The sequence below is a fragment of the Artemia sp. Qi Xiang Cuo genome, chromosome 3 (assembly GCF_049724085.1).
Source record: "Artemia sp. Qi Xiang Cuo chromosome 3, ASM4972408v1, whole genome shotgun sequence".
NCBI classification, from domain to species: domain Eukaryota; kingdom Metazoa; phylum Arthropoda; class Branchiopoda; order Anostraca; family Artemiidae; genus Artemia; species Artemia sp. Qi Xiang Cuo.
This window is the reverse complement of record NC_142796.1, coordinates 78,091,038-78,109,132: the sequence shown is the minus strand read 5'-3', so window position 1 is coordinate 78,109,132 and position 18,095 is coordinate 78,091,038. Positions and strand designations below refer to the sequence as shown.

The 18,095-nt window shown below is 33.6% G+C and overlaps 1 protein-coding gene across 3 annotated transcripts; it reads right to left on the bottom strand.

Annotated features, from left to right (window-relative positions):
* Positions 1–2,012: 2,012 nt before the first annotated feature.
* Positions 2,013–13,129, bottom strand: LOC148954566 (exosome complex component MTR3-like). 3 transcript variants are annotated; one of them, XM_089087152.1, is made up of 3 exons: positions 13,045–13,087; positions 11,616–11,676; positions 2,013–2,706 (listed from the first exon to the last, which is right to left on the bottom strand). In XM_089087152.1, the coding sequence occupies exons 2-3, from the start codon at positions 11,640–11,642 to the stop codon at positions 2,014–2,016; spliced, it is 720 nt and encodes a 239-aa protein (XP_088943278.1). In that variant the 5' UTR covers positions 11,643–11,676; positions 13,045–13,087; the 3' UTR covers position 2,013. The 3 variants fall into 3 exon arrangements, with proteins under 3 accessions (XP_088943278.1, XP_088943279.1, XP_088943280.1); XM_089087153.1 differs by lacking the exon at positions 11,616–11,676 and having other exon boundaries at positions 13,045–13,129; XM_089087154.1 differs by lacking the exons at positions 11,616–11,676; positions 13,045–13,087 and adding an exon at positions 11,163–11,256.
* Positions 13,130–18,095: the final 4,966 nt, after the last annotated feature.

Sequence of the window (18,095 nt, the reverse complement as noted above, 5' to 3'; positions counted from 1 at the left end):
GTAGTAACTGCAAGTAAAGGATATATTACTGTGTTTGTAGTTACTATATTCACTTAAAAAGTTAACACCGCATATGATAATTTCCTTCCAATACATTTCAAGACTTCGCCTCACCAATCACATTGTACATATTATGGCTCAAGAACAAGCAACTATTATCATACTTGACTCCAGGCAAAAATTATACCTTGTGATTTTTTTTATTTTTGTTGATATGACTAAAAATTCAGGCCGTGGAGAGATTTCAATTAAACCAAAATTAGAACCAAGGGAATCTCAACTGGAAACAAAACTGGTTGCATTGATTTTAATGCCCTATTTTTTTCTATCGTTCAGAAACTAAATTCTTACTCTGCAAAGACTGGTGCTTTTGAGGAATCCTGGTTAGAATGGTGACTTCGATTTTTTTTTTTTTTTTTTTTTTTTTTTTTTTTTTTTTTTTTTTTTTAATAAAACTGACAAAAAAACAAACGCAACAAAATAATACTTGTTCTCAGTAAAGTGCGAATGGCCTGCTGGTCTTTAAAGGTTTTAGGGAACATTAGCCCTACTCCTATTTGTGGCAGTTCCTGTGGTAGTTAGTCGAAACCAAATAAAACTAAAAAAATTGATTCATTTTTGTTTCACAGAAATTACTTCACGGAAATATTACATTTAGAACACATCACTGAACTAATTACACTTCAAACTGACCATTTGACAGGCAAACGTGATCATTGTATTGCTGATTCTGGTTTTCTCTTTGCTAGGGACCAGCTAAAAAAAGTACCAATGGCATTTGTGCTTTGTGATCACGGTTGCACTGGTAGCAGGTAGCTAGTAAAGAACGGACCACGGCCCACGCTCTTTAAAAGAAAACTGGCTAGTGAGAAAATTACAGCAAGGAATGCTCTTGCTGGGTGATGTGATTTATAGGAAACACAGCAAACTAGACACAGCTAATGCCATATCTAGTGTTTTTTTTTCTTCTTTTTTAAAGTAATAGTGCTACAACCATGATTTGCTAGCATTATTCCTAAACCAGCAAAAAAACATTTTACTAGGAATTTAGCATGATTTCGTGAAGTAATGATTGCTAAGGGTATTTATTTAAAATTTTCCACACTACGCTAAGGCGAATGTTAATCTAAATAAAACATAAGAGCCCACTTCGCTCTTAACAAGGACAACACCATGGCGCTGCCTATGATTGGCTTATGCCCACCAGACATATTTAAACATTGTACCGAAATCATACACTAGTTTTTACCCATGATTTTCTGAAATCTATCTAGTTTGGAACAGGTGTCTTTATGCCCTTGTACATCCTTTAATTTATGGGATCGCTCGTAACCTAATTTATCTCTTGGAAGAAATATTACGAGACAAAACAACTATGCCAAAGTTACATGAAAATACAAGCAGTGAAGGATGATGTAAATCAACCTGCTGCTTCACCTGAACAGCAGCTTCGGTTAGAAGACAAGCGACAATGTGAATCAAGAACAAAGGATTGTGTGGTTAGCAGACCCACAAAACTGAGTATCAGAACGTGTCAAAGGATTGTTCTGTTAAAAGACAAGGGAAAGCAAGAATCAGAACAAGTCAAATATGAAATAGAAGAAGAAAAAATCTTACGTAAGAAGAGCAACACCTTCACAATCTTCGTCGCCAACAAGCTGTTGTGTATAACCAAGTAAAAATCTACAAAGATGCCGTAAACTACGCAAGTATTGATTCCAAGTTTTTGTCGCCCGTCTGTCACTCGCATAAAGCTATATACATTCAATGTGGATGAGGTTTTGAGGAGGTGGTGGTCCCCCTCATGTACGAAATAATTTCACGACCTTCACAATAGTATTATCTGAAGTTGAAATACATTGTATACATATGTTTAAATACATTTAAACATTTTAAACAGTTTTCCGGGGGGGGGGGGGGGTTCCTGGGGATCTTTTCTGAGGGGGCAAACGGCCGCTCCCAATTTTTGGTTCATACCTCTAAAACAAAACAAAACAACAAAGAAGTGACAGATCAATTTTTATTCTTTTCACAAAAACTTTTCAACAGATGACTTTTGAATTGTGCTTGCATGCCTTTACAAGTGTCAATTAGTTTTTTATTCGCATCAACCAGACTTTCCTTTGACAATACTCCATCAGTATGATAGAATATAATCTGATTTGATGCTATAAGATATGCCAACACTACGTTACCCTCCATATCAAGACCATCACTACTAGGACAGTATTCATCACTTTGACTTGGGAATATTTTAATCTCATTATGAACCAAGCTTGCACAACTTGATGTAATCAGGTCCCACATAGGTATAGACGCATCAGCAAGAGCAAGACCTGCTGCATTTAGAGCTGCAGATATGACACCACCATCCTCCTCAAGAACAAGAAAGTTAATATCCAATATGGCTTTTGGGAACATTTCTAAACAAACAACAGATTCAAGTGCAGTTTTTATTAAATCACTAATTTCAGCCTCTTTATTACTCCGGTCTTGACTCTGGCCTTTGTGTGAGAATGAAGCATATTCGAACTTGCACGATATTTGTCCATTGATACTGAATTCAGATTTCTTTGTTATTTCATGAGGACCAAGTACTGAACAAATAACCTTACTGTTGCCAAGCTCAAAGTACGAAGATCCTTTGGCTCCCCCAGTTAATCCAGTTTGAAAATAAACTTTCTTCATATTGCGTATCCCTCCTAGCTGAAAGCAAAGTTTTTTTTTTAATGTAAAAAATCAAAATAAAAAACGAAATAAAACACTATTTGTTAAGTTTAATAGCTTGACAAGAGACGATTACAGCATACATACAGAACTTTGCAGATTTGAACACTGAGAGGTATAGAGAGCAAACACAGAGATTAAGTGAAAATAACACCATATTTTTAATTATTGACTACAAAACTCTTTAATAGCCTGTTTAGCATAGGGGAAATGAAGCATCTCGTGCAAACTCTGTACTTTTTGTGTTTTGACTTAGAATAGTCATTTGATCAACTGAGACAACTTACGAAATGGTTTCTGAACACCCGCGAGTTGAAAGAGGAGTCTTTATGTTTATTAATTTTGCGGAGAAGATGTGAAGTGGGTATGAGCAGGGGCGTCCCGAGGGGGGCGGGGAGCAGAAATTTTGCAAAACCAGCCGAAATTTAGCAAACTTCTTGATTTCTACAGAAGATTCGGCATAAATCACGTAGCGATTCGGTAAAATTTACGAAGATAGCCCCCCGAATAAAATAAGCCTTGGGGCGCCCCTGGGTATGAGTACCTGCAATTATGAAGGTCAATATCTTTGCAAAAATAATTTCTTAGACCACACTAAGTCTAAGTGTGTCTAAACATGTTGCAGAACATCTTTATAATTTTCCTCATCACAGTATTTTATTTGATCAAACAAAAATAGTAGATACGTCTGTAGGACTTTTACAAAGCTTCAGGGAAATTATAGAAATAAAAAAGATAATATATGGGGGTATTAGCATCAATAGAGATGAAGGGTATTTTAGGATCAATTCGATTTATAATAGTTTGATTAAAAAGCAGGTAAAATTTTCAACCAGTACTATTTTTGATAATAGTTCGGATACGAATGATGACCTTGCGGACAAAGGTCAGACTGGGTTAGATGCTGGGAAAGGTAAACGAATGACAGTTAAGCTTGAAAGCAAACGAACCTTTTCAATTTATAATTCAAACATTAGGTGACGAACCTGTGAGATCTATTTAGGGGTTATGGGCCGGGGTTAGCTGATCTTGTTTGTTTTTGTTTAAGCATAAATATATTCTCATTTTTTGATAGATGTCAATTTATATTCTGTGAAAAGGTGTGTCAATATAAGCATTCGATTGTATACGGCAGTGAATGGAGTTTGTTTATTTAATATGTGAGTTTTCTTTTCCTATTTATTTATATTTTTTCCTTTGTTTTGTTTAGTATGTTTTTTATGTTTATGTAAGAATTTTTTTTTTCCATTGAGAAAGGCTCCCGGATGTGGGGCCGAAATATTCGGAGTATTTGTGTTTAATTAAATTTGTTGTATTCACAGCTTTATAGAAATTAAAACCCGTTTTTCTTGTTTAATTTTTTGTAAATATCTTTGCCCAATTTTGATTTCAGCAGGATGATACATATAACTATTCTGCTAAAACCAGCTATTTAAACGGGCCATCTGTATAATTTTAGGCCTTTGTCCCTTCAGCTACCCAAAATGTGCAGCTGTAATGGCATATTTTTAAGCCTTTTGTTCATTTTGATTAAAATGACTATCTTGATTACTAATCCAATCCCTAGCAAAGATACAATAGCCCCCATGGGCAAGGGTTGCCCTACACTCTGTTTTGGACTTAAAAGGGGCATTAGAAAAATATTTGATTGAATGACCCTTCCTATAATGACATTCTGACAATCTAGATACACTTAAAGTCTTTTGATCTATTTCAATGTTAGTAGTAGTAGCAGTAGTAGTTATAGTATTAGTCATAGTGATAGAAACACTAGTAGTAGTAGTAGCAGTGGCAGTCACACATAGTCACAGTTGCAGTTTCAAGTAGTCACAGTCACAAATAGTCATAGATTCAAGTAGTAAAAATAGAAGCCACAAGTAGTCACGGTCATAAGTAGTCAAAGTCGCAAGCATTAACGCAAGAAGTCACAAGCAGTTACAGTCGTAAATAACTGCAGTTGCAGCCAACAACAGTCGCAGTAGCAGCGGTATTAATAACAGTAGCAGCAAAAGTAGTAGTTCTAGCAGTAGTAGCAGTTGTATTTGTAGACGTCCTGAAAGGTTCAATACCCTCAGCTTGTCCTGAGATATTGCTAATATGCTCTTTTGACAGCCTGTATGCATATATTGTGTTTTAGTTTACTTCAACATCCCCTAACCATTACCTGAAAGTTCCACCATAATACCCTTGGCCTCAGTAGCGGTAGTAGTCTTTAGTAGTAGACTGGTCTTTAGAAGGCACAGGGATGTCAGCCCTACTCCTCTTAGTTACTGCTCGTTTTGAGTTTGACTTGTTTATTTATCATAATTTCTGCTCGTTTTGGATTTCATTTATTTACTGGTGCTGATTTATGATAGTTTTATGCTTAAAAATTATTTGATTCTATTTCTGCTCACTTTTGGTTTAATGTAGCTCTTTGCTTCTCTTTGAAAAACTTTTTTGTGGGAAAAGTTTTTTTTTTAAATTAATTTCTATTTGTTTTTAACTGATATAGTCTTTTTGATTGGTAAAGAAAAGACTAATTTAATTCTTTTTAGTTTTTCTCAAGAAGAATCTATATTTTGGCTTACTGTTTAGATGTTGGAAAAATTTTTCATTAATTTCTAATAATACAAACCATTTTGAAAATCTGGACACATATGGTATCCTTAGATTTAATTTTACACCTCCCAACTTTCCCTGGAAAATAAAATTTAATAACCTATTCTGTTTCTAAGACATTGTATTTAAGCTATTTTAACAACCTGGAGGAACTTACACCTTTATGATCAAGTTCACAAGAAAGAGCAGAAGTAGTAATAGTAGTAGCCCTAAAATTTTCATCTAAATACCCCCATCATTCTTGAGGTAAGGCTAACACGTTTTATTGACACTAAGCATGCACAAAGTATGTTTTGATTTAGTTTAAAGCAGCTTAAACTTTCCATGACAGTTTCTACATTATACAGTATTCTAGTCCTAATATGTCCCACCTGGTTATCCTGACAACCTGATCTATTTTGATGACCTGGATGCACTTAAACTATTTTCAGTTAGTTTGATAACAATAAAAATAGTAGTGGAAGCAATAGCAAAAGTGGTAGAAATATTGGTGGCCCTGGGAGTTTCAGCTTAATACCCTAAGACGTTGCTGGGATATTTCTAATACACCCCTTCAATAGCGCACATGTATAAAGTGTAATTTGATCCAGGTCAACACTGCCTTTGCCATTCTCTAAAAATGTTACTAATACCCTTAGCATTATCAATAATAGTAGTCATAGAATCAGAAGTAATGGTGGTGACACATCCTTTAGATAACCTGCATGGACTAATGTGTTTTGATTTAGCCCAACATCCCCCTTAACCATCCCTGAAAGTTCCCTACATCAACCTTGGTAACAATAGTACTAACAGCAGCAGTAGTAGCATGCACATAGTGCATTTGTATTAGTTCAACATACCCCCCAACATGCCCCAGAGCTTTCAACCAAATACTCTAGGCCAGTGGTTCCCAAACTATGGGTTGCGACCCACCAGTAATTCGCGAGCGAGTATTGAGCGGGTTGCAGTCGCGAGCATTAATATTGGTTATGTTCAGATTTCGTCGGGCCGCGTAGTGGAACTATATGTTCTAATTGAAATTACAAGTGTTACCAATAGGAACAAAAAACTGTTAAAATATGAACCACGACTTAAATAATTTTTCATTACTTACATAACTACACCTTCAAGTTTTTTTTCACAAAGTTATTTCAATGGGAGGGATGTATTTGTTTCCAATTTTTCTTCATTACAGTTTCAGCATTAACTTCAACTTTAGTTACTTTTAATTACAGTGAGTTTGATACATTTAATTTATTTCTGTACTTAGTTTTAATGTAAGCCATAGCCAAAAATACGGCCTCACATAGGCATGAGGTAGTAAAGAGAAAGAGAACTTTCATAGTTTCATATAACAGGCAAGTATAGTTATCAGCAACTGAGAGCCAGAATTTCGAGAACTGTTTACAATTAAAATTATTTTTAGTGATGTATCTTCTGATAAATTAATGAGTTCTTCACTTGCTTTTGTTGACTTACTAGTGTGTAAGTCGCCTTGATATGTGTTTCAAATCCAGCTCGACAAATCAAACTTTTTTATCCCTTCCCCAAAATAGTAATCCAAACTATTTTTAAAATCGTGATAAATGATTTTTTTTTTTTTATATCACTTGGACTGTAGACTAAAAATTTTGTGGATGAAAAACCCTCCTCTGCAGGGAGGCTCTTGCGTCAGCAGTATTGGTTGCCGCTACAAACTTAAAGTTGTCAGCATAAAATGTTATTTTATGCCCATTGGGGTCCTCCTAACAGGCATTGGTCAAGAAAGATTTGCTCAGCTCATTTGCAATTTTGGTCGGAAGTGTTATTAGGTACCCACTTGCTAAGCTCAACTCTGGTGTGAGGTATCTGGATGGTTTTCTGGAAGACACATATTTCAAGGAAACTTTACTATTTTCTTTACAATAATCTGTTATTTTCTCTTCATCTCACCCATGTTTTCACCTGATTTCTGGCTATTTTGTACTTGATGATATCCTCTTTGTTTATCCAACTCTAGTCTCAATTCTTTTGCAATAAGATGGTACTGTTGGTGGATTAAGAATACAAATACCCATTAACAAAAGAATAAAAATGAATCAAGCAATAAAAAAAAAACAGAACAATATATTATTTAGGGCTGTATGTAGCACCATGGGGACAGGGAGGGGCACTGTCATGTAAGCAACTATTATATATGGAATGAGTGTTGATAGGGAATTTTTAATTGCTATTATTGTGTTTCCTTCTGCAGAGCCTATACTTTTGCATTATTCATACTTATCTTATGAATTGACGTAGGCTACTCTACCTTCTCCTGGTGGAAAAGGCTTATATGAACAAGTTATCAGAGCACAATTTTTGCCTATCCTATGAAAAATGTTGTTTCTTAAGTGCTTGCCAATACAAATAGCAATTCTATAACAAAAACACTGTCATTTTTCAAACTTAATAGATGATTTTCTTATGCAACCAGTGGTGGGCTAAGTTCCAGGCCTATTTTTCAGTCATGACACATATTTTGTGCTTGGTTTTAAAGCATATAGTACGTAGTTCTATTCAATTATGTGATTCCAATAAAAAATAGGAAAAAAAACAATATACATGAACAAAATTTATTAAATCAAATAATAATAGTTAAACAAATACACCCAGATTGATTAGTTATATTGCCCATTTTCTCAGTTTTATTTCTGTAACAATTCTAATTATTTAATTCTTGTAAAGTAATGATAAACTAATTCACTTTTGTTAGCCTAATATGGATCATAATTTGTTTTTTTATATATTCTGGCCACTGCTGAGAAATGGTTTTTCACTGCTTGCATTGCTTATTTGAAGGGTTAAATAAATGATCAGAATCATGTTTCAATTAAGGAATGTTGCAATAACATTATTCTCCTGAATGAATGACCAAATGAGTAAAGGCAAAATTTGTTTTCTTCACTTAAAAAATTCTTATAATGTGTTTCTTAATTTTTCAGTTGTGATATGTTTAAATCTTGCACATAAAATATTAATTCCTCAAAAAAGATATAAACAATGTTTAATACCTTCATAATTGTCCTTTAAAGATTTAGAAGGATCAGAATGAGCAGACCACTTGGTCTCACAAATAGGTTTAATAATCAAGTGTTTCCTCTTGCAATATTTTTGTAATGCCTTCCATCAATGTGTAGAATTGGAAAACAAAAACACTTATTTCCTGAACAATATTGAAGAAAGTAGTTATATCCATGCAACTTTGGCTGCATTGTTTCAATCAAATTAAATGAATGATCTGCACACTGTATAAAATGGGCAGACAAAATATGCTGTTTTATTCTGGATTGGAGTCCCTTATATTTACCTGCCATATTCAATTAGTTATCATAACTCTGTCTCCAACAGTTCGTGGTGTCTGAATCTATATCATTTAAAAAGTTTAAAATAAACTTTTTCCAAGTTTTCACTAGTATGGGAAAATATACGTAGAAATCCCAAAAATCTTTGTTTTATACTGCTGGAAGAACATAACAAATAATGATAATCAACTGACCTACATGATATATATCAGGTGTTGAATCAATAATTAGATAGTAAAATTTGGCATGAAAATGAGAAAATGATGATGATTGTTGCAATTATTCTCTATCTATAGTTAAAAATTTGTCTAATGATCTTTTCATTTGTTTTGCCACTTTATCTCAATCTGCTTTTTATATTCTTTTTTCATTTTGACTTAAATATTTTCTCTTACCAAACTCATTTTAACAATACCAACAAAATATCACAACATCACAAAATATCAGAATCACAAGCAAAATCACAATTTGTGGTATTTTATATTATATAAGAAGTAGGTACGAGAAATTAATGTAAATACTTATAAAAGAAACATAATTTTTTATACATTTGATGATAAATAGTAAGAACCACAAATTATCAAAAAAATATCCATTGGAGCACTCACTTTACAAAACTATGATGAATCCACTCCTGGGTTAAACCATTTTAATGTGAATACAGTTTTAAAAGGACTGTTAGCATAAGGATATCTTCAGTGGGATGACAGCCCTCATTTACTGAAGACTATCTTTTTCTGTATAGTCTATGTACTTGTAAAGAGGACACAACAGTACTTCCAATACAAAATAATTATGAATATTGTATTTTTTTTGTTCAATAAAAGTAGGTTATAAGAACTAAAAACCTAATTTTCGTTTAACCTAAAAACCTAAAAATTGGGACCCTAGGCATGTGCCTATGCCCTAGTCCACCCCTGTATGCAACCAAATAGTATTATGTTATCAGACATAATTCAAGAACAGAAATAAAAAAATGGAAAAAAAGCTGTAAAGGTGATTAACTGAAACTTGATGTATATTATAAATTAAGAATTGTATTAATATTATTTTCCTAGGGTGCATGCAACTATAAATGTCATAAACAATACAGATAATATTAAGGGTATTACTGTGATTGTTTTATAATGCTTTATTTCAGGAGTCATGACTCTACAGTGGTATCTATTTTTTAGCCTAAATGGCAAAGTTCTAGTTTAAGGGTGTTAGCTATTTTGAAAATTGGTTGATTTATGGAAATGAAAATCTCAAAAATGAATCCAGAGCCTTAATTGTGTCCTGAGAAGATATTTTGAAGAACCTGATTGTACTCCCTCTCTCTCCAGAGAGCATTGAAGCTTTGATGACCTTTAATAGTCTTAGTGTTATGGGTATAAAAGTGAAAACTTAAAATGAAGATCTTCTGCTTATATCATGCACAAGAAAAGTGTTTTGAGCTTTATAGTGTTTGCTAAATCCCCAGTTTATAAGGTTTTATAAACTTTAAATATATTTCTTAAAATTTAGAAGAATATCCTTGATATACCTAGCTTAAAATTCTACTGAAATAGCCTAACAGAAATTGTATTTTTGAAAACTAAGCCACTAGAAAATAAAATATAAAGTAAAAAGAGGTGAAAAATGTTTGGTAATGTTTATAAACGAACTTTAAAGATCATTTTAATGTTCATTCAACAAAGTTTGTTTCCAATGCAAACAAGTGTTAAATTTGGATTCAGGTTGCAATTCTGACTATATAGGTAAGTTTATTTCTTAGCTATATGAATAATCCATTAATATAAATATTACCCAAAATTTTACAAGAATTTAGACAGGTGAACACATTTCTCTTGTTTCAACCTGTGTATCTGTAAATTGAATCAATGGTGACAAAACAAGAACCAGAAATATGAGTGATGGGAGGTGGAATGCATGAGAAATATGCAATTTGGGCTATAGGAGGAGGTTGGGATTAAATTACAGTGAAGCTATAGTCAAAATGTGTCAGTTACAATTATTCTGCATACTATGAAGTAAGAATTGTTTTCTTAACATGTTTCCTCCTGAGTAGCCCCTAATCTAGACCTTTACCAGTGCAAGATATTTCATGACTTACATAGACACAAGCTGAACAAACTACCCATATTCCTTTTTTATGCTCTTTCCAAATATATTAATCAATTACCATATTATCCTTTTCATTGATTTTTCTTTCAAATCCAACATGCAAATGTGCTTTGCTGAAAGCTGCATTTTGGATATAATTACAAATTGTGAGACAAAGAGACATTCCCATATAATTTATTTTTTTTTTAAGATATTTGATGTGGTTTTGTTTGCATGTTTTGTCTTTCTACTCAGTCAAAAATTTAGTAATTATTGGTTTCAACTTTTTGTTTGGTTTGGTGCAGTATTGTGATGTTAAAATGGTAAAATTCTAGTTTAGCTACTTTTTGCTATTTTGGAAAGAGGTTAGGTTAGGAAAATGAAACTTTAGTGATGGGTTTACAGACTAAAGTTTGTCTTGAGAAGGTATTTTGAAGTACCTACCTCCACTCCTTCTCCCTCTAGAGGCCAATAAACTTTGACAACCTTTAAAAATCCTTGCGTTATGAAAGTGAAACTTTTCAAAACAGATCTTCTACTTAAATGAAATGCAAGAAAATTGTTTTCAGTTTCCCAACTTTGCTCAATCCAAATTTATGAGTTTTCAAAGATCTGCAAATATATTTTCTAAATAAAAAAAAAACAACAACATTGATATGGCTTGAAATTCTACTCAAATAACAGGAATTGCATTTTCAGAACTAAAATCAGAGAAAAAGGAACTGATAACTGAAAATTAAGGTAAAATATTGTTTTGTAAAAATTTTAATAGGGTAAAAGACCTCTTTTTGGGAAAGACTACTTTTCTTTGGCATCCCAGAAAAATAGCAATGGGTTTTTGGACCACCCCTTTTTTACTACAGCACAATGCAATATGGGCAGTAGCAAGAACTCTACCTTCTTGGTCCAATAATTTGTCAGCATAAATTAAAAATGTGGCCTCTGTTTTGAGAAGCAACTAAAAAGAAAAAAATTATATTTAATATTCATGATTTATTGAATAAATATCCAGCAACAGAAGCAACATTTTTAGAATCAGAAGTCAGCTTTCTGTTGATATGTGAATAAAACTGAAAAAATAAAAGGATATATACCTCAAAATAGGATAATTGGTATTTATAGGTAAGTCAATAAACTAATAATTTCAAGTGTTTGATCTTAAGCAATTTTAATTATAACCATATTGATGTATAGCTTAGATTTTTAGCTTTTTACTGACATACACAATTTTTCCCAAATCCTCTTTGGTAACAAGATGTGAGGGTTTTAGTTTTACATAATTTTTTTTTCAATTGGATACTGGTTGTTTATCCTAGGTCAGGGAAGCAAAATTCTAAGACTTGGAAATCAGAAGAGGGTTAGGCCTAAAATGGAAGCTTGGCAATACCTTCCCAGAGTGTTTTTGGCCCTGATTCATTACTGAAAGTTTAATTTTTCTAAGCTGATCCCTTTCCAAGATAGCAAACAGTAGCTAAACTAGAATTTTACCATTAAAATTTAGATTTGTGTCAAACAAAGCTCTAAAAATATACTTTTCAGAAAAAAATGTGCCAGATGCTAAAACTTTTAGCTAGTGCATGTTGCACTTAGCACAACATGCAAATCTCGGTAAAGTTCTACCAAATCATATTATTGAGTTAGGAATAAAGTGAATACACCATTTGATGCCTTTTTTTATGCTGATTATGAATATAATAATCATTTCTATTGGAAATGAATTTCAGCCCCCCCCCCTATATATGCCAATTCCGGGTTAGGTTAGTTTGGGTTAGGTATATAGGCTATCGGGGGGGGGAGCTGAAATTCATTTCCGATAGAAATGATTATTAGGCCCTATATTCATAATCAGCATAAAAAAGGCATCGAATTGTGTATTCACTTTATTCTTAACTCAATAGGCTAATATGATTTGGTAGAAATTTACCCAAATCTCTTTGAATTGTACTCCTTCAGGGCAGTTAGGCTACTGTGGTCCATCAGTCTCACAATAGTTTTAAAACTGAAAAACAAGAGTCTTCTTGTTTTTTACCACAAGACCAGAGAGCTCAAAATTAAATTCCCCCACAATCAAATAGCCTAGCAAAGTAAGAAAGAGCATTAAAAAAACATCATTTGATATATTCATTTTCATAGAAGCTGAAGTATGTGAAAATGTAAATAGGTAATAGGCCTATTTACTGCAAATCTTCCTGAATAAATCTTTATTGTACTGTTTAAGGTTGTATATCGAATTTTTCAATTGTTCCCCCTAGGCCTATCTTATAGATGAACTAGGCCTATTCCTGACCTGGACATAGGCAAAATATAAATAATTAGCTCAGTATACCACAACATATTTAAATATTCCTAATTGGTCAAATCTTAAGTAGCCTTTAGGCCTACTTCATCAGTCGGAAGGACGGTTAGACGGTAGGACCAGGGCTTCCAATCTCGAATCTTAAAATTCGGGGACAAGTCTTAAAAATTCGGGGAGTTTTCGGGGACAAGTCTTCAAGATTCGGGGAAAAAACAAAATGGAATTTTGTTGCGAAAATTTGGGAGCCAATATTGGTTTTAGCTTCGTTTTCAGGCTCAAGTAGGGCTTGGATCCGCGTGGTAAATAAAGTTTTTTGCAGAGTGAGTTTTAGAGTCAGAGCACGGGATTGGAAACCATAGCTGAAAACATATATTGCTAATTCTGCGGCGAAACCTTCAAAATTGTCTTCAAAATAGTGAACTGTAAATACCAGTAGCAGTTTTTCATTAAGTCATTAATCTCAATATTACATTAATAATAATTAAAAACAAATATTGTTTACGGTTTCTAGATAGGTAAATTAAACAGAAAAAATTCAACCTATGAGAATGGGGCAACATTAAAACTTAAAACAAACAAGAACTAAAATAAACAAGTAGATTCAAACTAAAATTAAAAAGGGAATTTTGACGACAATTGACACATTATTTTTTTCTCATACTGATTATCAGGGTTTTGGTGTTTACCCCCCCCCCTCCAGAAAATACCCCCACAGAAAAAACGGGGTACTTGTTATGGATCCAGCAAACACGCGAAGAACCGCATTTAGAATCTAATGAAATCCTAATGAAAAACAGATTTCTGCTTTCTCGTGTTGTATTGCTCACTCCGTGAATAATGTTTAAACTTCTGTTTTTTTGGGGTTGAAGGGGCAAAAAAAAGTACTTGCGGTTGGCTAGGTTACATCTCTAAGCGTAAGATTGGGTCAACAAAGCGAAAGCTAACACAAATAAAAAAAATTTAGTTTAGAAATTCTGGCAAATTCCACAGTGTAATGTCCCCTCAAAGTTTTATCCCCCGGAAACCTCTTTCCCCATGAAAAGTTCTCTCTGTGGAAAATCATCCAGCAGAAAATTCAATTGTTTACCCGAAAAAAGTATGCAGACTTTCCACTAACATATATTGTGGGTAAACAATGGGCAAATTTTATTTTTTCAAGACCTTTCCCCAGGGGCTTTGGGAGGTCAAATTAACTCCAAAGGTAAAGTTATTTGGTCTCTCAAATATGCTGAAAAAAATGGCTAAGGTAAGTCTGCATTCTTAAGCAATAAATTTTGAGGAGAAAAGGGTGTGGAATGGGGCATAGTTACCATCCACATGGAAAAAATACATCTTTTGGGAAAGCCCACATTTTTGCAGATAGGAGCTTTAACCCTCTTCAGTTGTGTTCTCTAATACGCTGAATCTGATCGTGTTATTTTCCGTTTGACTTTGTCTCACAACTTTATTTTTTAAAACAATAAAAAACTTTAGCGTAAAGAGCGACACATTGAGGAGAGGACAGCCTCTTTCATATGCGGAATAATTTCTGTTCGTTTTCAGTTTTAATTTCACTCTTTACTTTTAGTTAAAAAAAACTTGTTTTTTTAGTTAATTTCTGAACGTTTTTGTATTAATGTAGCTTTGATTTTAGCTCACCGTGCATGAATAATTAATACGAAATTCGCACATTAATTTTCCTTTTTTTGGCTAATTGGCTTTCTCGAAATTTTGTTCTGACGTAACTTACGAATTAATTTACTTAACGAATATCTTATATTTATATGTTTTTCTTATGTAAATCAGGGATTTCACTCCCTAGTCAATAACCTCGCTCTTTACGCTGAAGTTCGAATTTTGCTCGAATCACAAACCCCTGAACGACAAAGGTCGGTTAATTAGAATAGATAGCTCTTTTGAAAGTACTAAAAATACTTTAGCGTAAAGAGCGAGGTATTGACTAAGGGGCGAACCCTCTCATATACTTAATAATTTCCGTTCGTTTTAAGTTTTAATGTTGCTCCTTACTTTCAATTAAAAAAAAACTTGTTTTTGTTTAAATTTCTGATCGTTTTTTAAATAATGATGGGAAATCTGGCGCACCCTTCATGAAAATGTCCCTTCCTCCAAGGAAATATCCTCCATGGAAAGATCCTCCCCCGTAACCCCTACTCCGACCCCCCAACAGAAAAAAACTCCTCCTGAAAACACCTGACTGCTTACTTAGAACCAATGCTATATGTAAACAATGGGCAAAGTTTATAACTTGCAGCCCTTCCCCCGGGAACTGTGAGGGATTAAGTCATCCTCCAAGACATATTAATTAGATTTTCGACTATGCTGAACAAAATGGCTATCTCAAAATTTTGATTGGGCGACTTCGGGAAAAAATGAGCGTGGGAGGGGGCCAAGTGGCCCTCCAATTTTTTTGGTCACTTAAAAAGGGCACTAGAACTTTCAATTTCCATTCAAATAAGCCCTCTCAAGATATTCTTGGACCACTGGGTCAATACAATCACCCCTGAAGGAAAACAAAGAAACAAATAAAGACGTATCCGTGATCTTTCTTCTGGCAAAAACTACAGTAGGGTTCTCTGATATGCTGAATCTGATGGTGTGATTTTCATTAAGGTTCTATGACTTATACGGGTTGTTTTACCCTTTTTTGAAAATAAGTCAAATTTTCTCAGGCACGTAATTTTGGATGGGTAATACTACACTTAATGAAACATACATATTTGAAATCAGCATAAAAACCTGATTATTTTGATGTGTTTCTTGGTATAAAAATTCAGTTTTTTAGAGCTTCGGTTACTATTGAGCCGGGTCACTCCTTACTTACAGTTCGTTACCACGAACTGTTTGATAATATAATTTGCACGAAAATAATTTGCCTGAAAATAATTTGCACTTTACTTTCATAAAAAACAACAATTAACCAGCTAGTGTCAGTTTGATATATGTATCCTTATATATGTTGCTTTGGGTCTCAACACTTTTTTATTTGTTGAAAAAGTTTTCTATAATGCTTTCTGTTCATTTCTTATGGACATAGTCTTTCATATAAGAAAATATATTCTATCTTTTTATTTTTCTATTAGACTCCTTAATTTTTACTTTGAAGATGATTTGACTTTCTTTCTGCTCACTTTTGGTTTATTGAGGCTCTTTACTTTTCTTTAAAAAACTTCTGTTTCCCATTAACAAATACTATCTGTAAGTAATTAGATAAAAACAACAAGTTTTTCAACTGAAAGTAAGGAGAAACATAAAACCTTAATAAGAACTGAAGTTATTACATATATTAAAGGGATTGCCTCCTCCTCAAGACCTTGCTCTTTACGTTAAAGTTTTTTTTAATAAATTTATTTTTTTTTAACAATTTTAAAACAAAGCTTATTGTTCTAATTAAACGGCCATTATGTTTCAGAAAATGTTCTTAAAGAATTGTGACAAAAATTCTAAACTTTAGTGTAAAGAGCATGGTCTTGTGGAGGGGGCAACTCCTTTCATATACGTAATAATTCCTGGTTATTTTATGTTTTGATGATGCTCGTTACTTTCAGGTGAAAAAACGTATTTTTTCTATATTTAGTTTCTGATTGTTTTTAGCTAATACCGGAAAATCTAGCTCTCTCTCCATAAATAATTCGGGTACTTGTATGTTATGCGGCACTCACTCAAGTTTACGAGGTGTAAAACTTGAGATTACACTGGTTTCTTCGTCGCTTTAGAAACAAATTTGGACTATATATTTGCACATTAGGGGGGGGGATAAAGTATAGCGGGTCTGAGAGCAAAATATGTTAGGCACAATTGTTCTGCATATTATGAGGTAAGAATTGTTTTCTGACCTCAAATTGTCCAAATACTTTACCCCCCTCCCCCTTATGTGCAAAAATATAGCCCAAATTACATATTCCTCCTATATTATGTCGCTTGTCTTTGTTTTGTTTCGCGCTAAGCTAAAAGAAAGAAAGAAACAAACAAAAACACCGGTTTGTTCTCAAGTTTTACACAGCGTAATCTTGAGTGAGTGGCGTATAATACGCAAGTACCAAAATTCCTCCCTCCTACGGAAAAAACTCAAATAAAATTCTCAAGTTTGGAAAGCCTTATTTTCCACGGGGGGTATTATTCGGGGAGGGGTATGTGCCGGGGGTATTTTCCGGAGGGGGGTAATCACCGGAGGGGGAGGTAAGCACCAGCCACCAATTCTTACAAACCGAATGAAACAAAAATTTAAACGGTAAGAATTCCTGGCAAAAAGATCAATTCCTTCAATGTATCATGTTTTCAATGATTAGGTATTTCATGTTTTCAATGATAAACATTATTACAGTATGTCCACAACCAAAAATGGCAACAGAAAACAAAAACTATACTTACGATTCGGCTTCTAAAACAATTCTTCTTCTCTAGATGTTCAATTTCAAAACCCAAATTCCAACTTGCAACTGAACGTTTCGTTCTTCCGTTAAACCACCAAGTATAATCCTTGACTAATCTTGCAAAGATTGTCTTGACCGCGAATGATGTAAATGTGAAAATGTTATGGCATTCGGAACACTACATTCAGGTCGAAATGGTTTAAAATAAATTCAGGAAAATTATACTTTTGTGAACATATGAAGAAACGAATATACTTAAATTATATCAGTCTGGTTCTTATACAAAGCAACAAAGAAAACAAAAATTAACGGACAAGAGATTAGTTATAAAATATGGTATGTAAAATAACATTTGCTATGGATTACACCAGGATTGGGTTATTTTAGGGGAACTTTCGAGGATTCGGGGAGAAAAAAAAATTCGGGGAAACGTATAGATTTTCGGAGAAATCCCGGAAAATTTGGGGATAGTGGAAGCCCTGGGTAGGATCTGAACAATAGAACCAGTGTCGTCACTACCAATACGAATAAGCGCTGCCGGTCGATAGAAAAAATGGTGTTTTTGCGGTATCCTTTCTACCAAAACAAGGTATAATTTATGGTATATTTTGATACCCGTAATGCAAGTACGTCGTCACTAGTTTCAACAAAAAACTTACTTTTTAAAAGCCATTAATTCCCTTGCTACTTTTCTAAGAAATGGATACTATT